Raw genomic sequence first — 8,405 nt, forward strand, 5'->3', positions numbered from 1 at the left:
TTATTAGCATAATTCCTCTGATTAAAAATAGCATTCACAACTATTACCACTGCACTACTCATCTTTAGCCAGTCTGGCAGTGTAAACCCTGATCAACCAAGTACTTTTCTCCCAGTATGTATTACTTGTTCTTATCAGCAATTAGTTTTATCTCCTCTCATATTTCTCAAAGAGAAGAGCAAAGGTCCTTCAAATTCCTCAGTTAGCTCTTCTTTATACTCCTGTGAACAGCCAAGCATCATCTGGTACCTTTGGCACCCAATTATTCCCATTCCTTTCCATAACATTTAGCAAGATATGAACTAAAGTCCTGATGCCACCCCTCTGTAATGAGAACTGACTATACAGCTATTTAATCCTTTTATCCCTGTGCAGTTCAGGTTATTATAAATACAGGTAAACCACATCAATTATGTGTCCTTCCTCTGGAGGTTTATCTACCTCTCACAGGATTATTTTTATAGAGATTAATAACCTTTTTATAAAAATGGCTCTATCTCCCTCTTGAGCACATCATTTCTTTTCCCTGAAAGTTAAAAAACCAAAAGAACCACAAAAAAAGCCAAGGCCTACATTCAAATAGACATCTAAAATCCTGTTGTCTCTTCCTTCAAAAGTATCAACAACAAAAACCAGCATTAATCCTCAAAAACAGCAAAACACTGCTACAACACTGATTTATGCAATGTGTCTGTTGACAAAATGTAAAACATTTTGCATTTTTTTAAGAAAACAAAACAAACACACGTGTGTAGCACTAGATTATGAAAATCCTTTAATATATTTCTTTTCCAAGTGACCAAAAAAAATTTAGCTAGAATTGGAGAACATTTTAGTACTCACGATCTTCCCCTGGACAAGGCATGCCGGGTTTCTCTGGAGTACTGGGGAAAACTAAAACAAAAACATTAGATTTTTAAGGCAAAAGATTCTCAGTAGTACTTTTTCCTTGATTCTTGAATATATTTACACACAAACAGTTTTTGGAAGCTTTTAAATAACTCTACATGAGAAATGATGCAATCACAATTTGGTTGTAGGCTTTCAGGAGCTTATACTGGAGTAAGGCATGAACAAATCTGTGCAGGGCTGAACTCAAAGCCTCCTGCACAGTTTCAGCTTTGAGCTCCACTTCCTTCCTCAGCATCAAACTCCAGGGCAGCAGCTACACAAAGGATATTGGACAGGCAAGGAGTCACTCCAAGCTCCCACTTAAGCAGCTGCTGGGATTATCAGGCACACAGGGGTTCCTGAACTGTGCAATACTTGCCATGAATGATCAGCCCTTCATCTCTGTTCTGACAATACAAACGGAATGCTTCCTCCAGCTCCATCTGAGATGAGATGGTACAGGGGTCACCTAACAAAAAAAAGCAACACACAGGCAAATTTACCACTGAAGAATTTCAATTAGTAAAAAATGTACCAGCTTCAGGTATTGCCTTTCTTTCAATCACTTGATATTAAGCTGGCATTTTGATCAAAGCCAAAATGGAACAGCACAATTATTCCTTCCAATTTCAACAAAATTGAGTAGACAGAACTATCCTATAGGATAACAAGAAAATAAAAGTCAACAGTCAATATGCCTAAAGATCCCCCCCATTTTCTTGATGTCTGCTTGTGGTCACATTAGCAGCATTACCTTGGGAGAGTTATTTTTGTTAAAACTGGATAATTAATCCATAAATCCACTTAAGCAGACACACGTGAAGTACAGTACGTCACAATGCACTGAGAGCAAGCACAGAAGCAAGGGTGTCACTCTGAACCCCTGTCCCTTTGTGCAACAGCCACCTTCCTGCAGCACACCTTGGGTGACAGGTGACCTGATGATATCCAGGCCAAGTGATGAAACCAGTGCCGAGCCACATTTAAACTTTAATTTCTTATTTTTTAAAAAATGTTCTTATTTTGTAAAATTATGAATCCAGGGCCCAGCCACCTCTCTTTGAAGGCTACTGCTGTTGATGATCTGTAAATGCAGTAATAATGCAACATGAAAGACAAAAGAATTATTTGTACTGCAAATCAACAATCCATATTCCTTATATGTTTACAGGATTTTCTCATGAGTGAGCTATTCATAGTTCAAACCTTTTGGATCTTGTCAAAAACAAAGAAACACTATAAAAGCCCAACAGAAAATCTATTTTCTTCATCTCTTGGTAGGTTTTGTTTACTCATTAAGCCACTGGCAATTGTTTGCTTTTAGTTAGTTCAAAGAGAACATCTGTTTGTGCAATCAGTCAAATGAACTTAAATTCCATGTGGCAATAAGTGGAAACACTCACATGCAGAAATAGGATAACTCACAAAACCCAGGAGGATCAGTAACAGCCAACAGAGCAGATTGGCTGAAACTCAACCACCCAGACCCAGGAATCAGAAAAAGGTTGTACAGGTATTTAACCAAGACTAGAGGAAAATACTTACTACAACAGAGACTAAATAAATTCTTTTTAATTTAAGTAAGCCTCAAAAAGCCAATGCAACAGAGAGCCCAACCAAGAAACACTTAACAGAACTCATGTCTTAGAATCCTCCAACTCCAAACTCAGGGGGTTTTCTTCTTCCCTGCAATAATCTTGCTTTATTAGGAGGTATGCAGTTCAACCAGCTAAGCACAGGCAATGTAATTATCTTCCATGTCCTTCTGATCAGGTTACTTCTTATTACACTATCATTAAACTGAGGTTGGTACAGTTGCCTCTGTCCTTCTTGTATTTAAAACATAGAGTAAAATTTGGAAGTATTAATGCTTGCCCTTGGTGTCTTAAAAAGGGCTGAGTTGTCTTTGACTACCAGCTACCTCCTTCCAAGGTCAGTACTTTGAAATTCCATTTACTCAAACAACTCTATCAGCTAAGAGAGCTATTTAAAAAACCAAAACACACCATTAAAACTATTAGCCAAACCAGTCTGGTATTTTTCCACCTTTCTGTATTCAGTTCTAGTTCTGCAGGCCCTGACATTGGCAAGGTGCTTCAGAAGAAGTGAATTCAGGTGCTACTACAATCAACCCTGAGGTCTCAAGTCTCATTTCTCCAAGCTCCTTGCTCTGTGACAGGGTTCTGTAGTTAGGCATTTAGAAACAAAAAAACTCCACAGTATATTTGTTTATCCAAGTTCCTCAATGCCCCTTCTCTGTACCACAGTGAACAACAAACCCTGAGAAGTATTTCAGTCCAATACCTTCATCATCAATCCACTTGAGGGTAATTGGCTGCTCCTGTTCCAAGTTACACATCTCATGCACTTCATCACAGAGTTCAGCATAGCTCATTGATGCATCCAAGTTTGTTATCAGGATGTCCCTGCAGAAGATGAAAACATCAGCTTTTATCAGAAAATATCTGCATATTCCAACAGTTCCACCTATGGACAGCAAGCTGCAGAATCATACAGCATGAGCATTCCTCATATAAAACATTCCCACTGTGCCAGCAGGATTACACCTCACAGTGCTTCACTTAAAAATACTTCAGTGTGGAGGAAATAAATGTGTTAATTACCCGTCTTTAATGCATGTTTACTCGGGTGAGCCAAGCTCCCTTATTATAATTATCAGTGCTTGAAGTGTTGTTAAAAAACAAACCAGAAGCTTTCATAATAATTTTTTTTTTAAATCCAAGTGCTTCTTCCATCAGGAGATTAAAAAAAAATCTCAATTATTGTAAAATCCTTTAAAACAGAGGCTTTACCTCACATCCCCTATATTGTTTGAGATGTAGCTTTGATTAGGTGAATTTTCAAAACATGTAATTACAGGAAAATTCAGGTAAAATCTTACTCAAATTCTGCATCTTGCACTCTACCTTTGTAGTGTTTAGAGAACATGAACCCAATACTGAACTCTCTATGTAAACTATACATTATCTCAGGAATTTGTGACAATAACTTTTGATATAGTGGAAGTCCACAAGTCCTGTCAAAGCAGGTCAAATACTGAAAAAGGAAAAAAGATTACACAAAACAAAATCTGATTAAACAAGACTTTCTACTACTTTTAAAATATTTTCCAAATAACTGACTCTGGGAAATCAATTAATAAACAAGTGCAAAAAGAAACAGGAGATGAATTTCAAGAATTCCACTGCCTTCAAAACCTTCCAGAGGACAATTAGGAAACTGTTTGATAGCTGATGGCTACTGGCACGTGTAATTCTTTCCCCTCTTAGTGCAATACAGCAAATATATCAGAAGTATCCAACATGACTGAGATGATTTTCCTATTTCCATACTATGTGACAAGTCATTTTAGAAAAAATGTTATACAACATATTCTGCCTACTTATGTCTTTCAGTCAGCAGCTGAACAGTACTACACTGAAATAAGAAACTTAAATGCCACAACTTACAGTTTAAATGATATGCATTAATAACTTGCCATTTTGCCTTTGCTGAGAAAAATTACTATAAGTAAAGCTCTAAAACAATCACCTTCAAGAACTGGACTGTTTCAAATTCAGATTAAAGCACTGCTACCTTTTCAAGTGTATCTTTAATCTATACTTTGTAGTGCTCTCAAAGAGCAGCAACTTAATAATTCTTCATAACAGCAACAGCAAAAGAAATACATATGCTGCCTGCCAACCTGTGCATCCATATCATCCACTGCACTGAGAGCTGTCAGGTGAGGTTGAGTTTAAGAACATTTCCCTGTCAAAGAAGTCATGTTTTATGCATTTATGAAAGTAAGAGACCAAACTGGTTCTCACAGCCATGTTTGAGGGCTGGTGCAATGCCTTGCCCCAAGACAAGGGCACCAACAAATGCAGCTCATTATTTAATGCACTGGCACCACGAGCCACTCGTGGAATCAGGCAGCTGTAGATCTGTGGTAACCTTGGACAATCACACTTGCACAAGTATCTAAACAATATTCTAAAACTGAAAATACACTGTAAGACAACACTGCTACACACACTATAAACTCCAAATGAAACTGGCAACTACTAATCAGCCTTGAATTGTTAAAATTATTATAACAGATGTAATTCTATAAGTACACTAATGAATTTCATATCCACGACGTCCACGTTCCTTTGAGATTGACTGGATTTAATCTTAACATCTCTACAGCCACATCAGGCAGTCAGGGCACAGGGAAGTGAAAACTATTCCTTGTTTGTCACTAAACAATCCCATGGGACACTTTTAAAAAATATACTTGAAACTGGACACTACACAGTAATACAAAAAGCTAATGATCAGTAAGTTCTGTACAAGCAGTTGCAGCAAGAGAAATAATTCCAGTGACAGATCAAACCTGTCATCTCTCAGAGCCAAGGTAGCACACAGCAAAGCAGACTGCACCACTGCCCTGTGCCAGTGATTTCAAGTAACCAGGTATAAACTAGAGAGACAAGTTGTGTAATTCTTGGTTCATTATTGCACTTACTTAGTTTTTCTTTTGTAATCTACCCTGGCTGTGATTTCTAGTGTGCTATGTTAGGAACTCTGTCACACCCAGAAACAGGAATACCTGAGATACTCAGCCTCCAGAGATACACTCAACACTCACATGTTTTAAACTTCCTCATGCTCAGATTTCTAACAGGCATTTCAACATGGCATCTGTACTATTATTTTAATTTCAGCAGTTAGTCCCTAATTCTGAAGTTGCCCAGCATCAATGATTTCCTGAAGTCTGTCAAACTTGCTCAGAAGCTGAGTGCAGTACTGCAATGGAGATACTGAGATGATCAGTTACAGAGGCTACAATGCCAAAAAAAGTCACTTTTACCTCACACAATTTGATCAGCAGAACAAAACAAAACTCATAGAGCTTGGAACTCCTGTTCATAAACTGATTTCTACAGACTTCACAGCTCATGCAAAAGACTGAATGTAGTGCTGCAGGAAAAACTACAGCAGTTTATTGTAAAACATGGTAATAATAATTACTTGACTTCTAACATTGACACAATGATTATCACCTCTCCCAGCTGTGCACAGACAAGTTCCACACACTCCTTTCACTTTATATCAACACTACCTGCCAGCAAGCCACCCCACATTATTTACACCCAGTTCTACTGGTGCTTGTAGTGCCTTCCTCCACAGAGCTGAGGCAGCTCTCCCCTTGACTTACCACAGTAATTTAACTGCTCTAAAACTCTAAACTCATGGCATAGGACCTCAAACCCCATGGCACTGATAAGTAGGTAAGTTTAAAACAAAAGCATTTTGTTTTAAATAAAATTTGTGACGTGACTTTCATAACTAACATCACATTTAATTTAAAACAGCATTTTTCTACACCACAATGTAAGCACATGCACAGTGGTAGCTACCTTTACTTATTTAGCAGTAAAACATCAGAAAAGATCACTCAAGTCAATTATTAAATACCAACAAGTTCAGTCTAAATTCTTCCAATCAACTTTAAGGATCTACTTGGGCCAAATATTTAATTCCTCAAATGCCTTAAACTCAGGCCTTGAAGGAAGACAGGAGAAACTAAAGCAACATTATTTCACAAGGTCCTCAGAGTGGCAGCAAGCCAATGAGATTAAACATACCTGAAAACTCAAATTTCATGTTGTTGCAATAAAACCTTCCTGTTTCTACTGTCAACAGAGTGAAGTCATAAGGGACCATGACATTCTGATTATAGACAGGATAAAATGTAATAACTGCATCTGGGTGCAGGAGATGGATCTAACCTGGCTGTGACCATGGGAATCAATAATCCATCAACCCACAATAACTGTGGGTTTGTCAGTTATGCACATTTTCCCCCCTTGTGAGAGAAGAATAAATTAACTTTTCTTCTTGATCAGCATGCTGCAGGAGTCTGACTGGTATTTTAATAGCTCAGAAGTTTACCTGCCTGATCTGACATTAATTACAAATCCACCAAAGCCCTGGTTATTTTATCACTAGGTCAGACCACTAACTCCTGCTCAATACACTTCAAAAATAGACAGGTCACAACACAGAGGAAAGGACACACTGACTTACCCACTGTAGTGTGTTTTAACTCTGATGAAGTCTTTGTTCAGATCAATTTTTGAGCCCATTCTGCTAGGCATGGTCTGTATTTAGCAGCTATATAAAATTACAAGTATGCAGAAATAAGTTGATTCAAGACAGATAACAGATTCTGAAGAGCTTCACATGTGAAATGTGTTTCTGCTCCAGATGATTCTCAATCCAGCTGCACAGATAAAAAAACAGAATATTGATGAATATACACACACTGCTAAACAAATGAGTCAAATTTTAGAAACACAAATAGCTTTACATAGAACAGCAAAAAAATCAAAAGGAAAATGTGTAAGACCATTGACCTGCACAGAAATGAAATAAGACTGGTTAAAAATACCCTGTACAATTTAGCTTTACAGAAATATCCCAAGTATTCGAGGATGTTTTCTTAAAAATCATCTAACAGCTCCCTCCTGGCTGAAATACTCCACGGAAGTTTTTATTTATTCATCAACACAGCATCTTACTCTTTTCTCCCAAAGAATCAGGTTACTAAAAATAGTTTTTTTCTGTAAATAAAACATTGTAGTCAATTACTACCAGTTACAAATTTACCCAAGAGAAGCAGCAGAGGAGCTCCGAGGGGCAATTTAGCATACCTTCATGACTGGAGGCTGACAAAACATCCTGTTTATTCCAAACTACCACATCACCCACGAATGTGTGTATCCAGACACCTCCCGAACCCCGCTGTCCGGGCAAGCCGGGCCACAGGTACCGGGGGAGCGGACACTCCCGAACCCTCGGCCCGACCCTCCCGGAGGGCTCAGGGGAACACGCGGCCCCCCCGGGTCCCCCCTCAGCCCCGGCCTGCGGGGAGCGGCCGCGACGCGACACCGTCGCTCGGGACAAGCTGGCAGTTCCCCGGACGGAGCGGCATCCACCGGGACCATCCGGACTCCTACCTGCTCCGACCGCGGCGGTCCCACCCCACACAGAGGGGCCCCGCGGCGCGCAGCGGCCGCTCCCTGAGCCGTGCCCGGCTACACCTCCGCGGCCTCAAGTTGCTCAAAGTCCCGCAAGGAAGTTTCGGAGCGGACTTTGCCTCGCTGCCGGCGGTGCCCCGGCGGGGAGCGGTGGCGGCGGCGGCCGGGCGGAGGAGCCGCGCTGTCCCTCAGGTGCCCCCTCAAGTCCCACCCCAGGTGGCCCCGGCGCCCCTCAGCCGCTGTCCAGGCTCAGCGCCCCGCGCCCGCGGCAACATGGCGGTCTGAGGGCGGGAGCCGCAGCCAATGGAGAGCCAATCCCCGCCCGGGTCCCGCCTCCCCCCCGCCAATAGCAGAGCGGGAACCGTTACCTGGGGAGCCGGAGCGTCCCGGCCAACCAGAGCGGGCGGGGGGGCGGCGGGGAACACCTGCAGCCAATGGGAGCGCGGCGCGGCAGGGAGAGGCGGCTGGGGGGGCGGGGGGGGG

General features: G+C 41.0%; 1 protein-coding gene across 1 annotated transcript in view; it reads right to left on the bottom strand.

Annotated features, from left to right (window-relative positions):
* The window catches only part of PRKCZ (protein kinase C zeta), a 41,819-nt gene extending 33,633 nt beyond the window's left edge, over positions 1-8,186 (bottom strand). The window contains exons 1-5 of the mRNA XM_041419698.1: positions 7,902-8,186; positions 6,970-7,165; positions 3,196-3,317; positions 1,271-1,360; positions 844-894 (exon numbers count right to left, since the gene is read on the bottom strand). Coding sequence (XP_041275632.1) covers positions 844-894; positions 1,271-1,360; positions 3,196-3,317; positions 6,970-7,040 — 334 coding nt within the window. The 5' untranslated portion in view covers positions 7,041-7,165; positions 7,902-8,186. The remainder of the gene's footprint in view (positions 1-843; positions 895-1,270; positions 1,361-3,195; positions 3,318-6,969; positions 7,166-7,901) is intronic.
* Positions 8,187-8,405: the final 219 nt, after the last annotated feature.

This window comes from Onychostruthus taczanowskii, unplaced genomic scaffold (assembly GCF_017590055.1).
Source record: "Onychostruthus taczanowskii isolate IOZ18803 unplaced genomic scaffold, ASM1759005v1 scaffold61, whole genome shotgun sequence".
NCBI lineage: Eukaryota > Metazoa > Chordata > Aves > Passeriformes > Passeridae > Onychostruthus > Onychostruthus taczanowskii.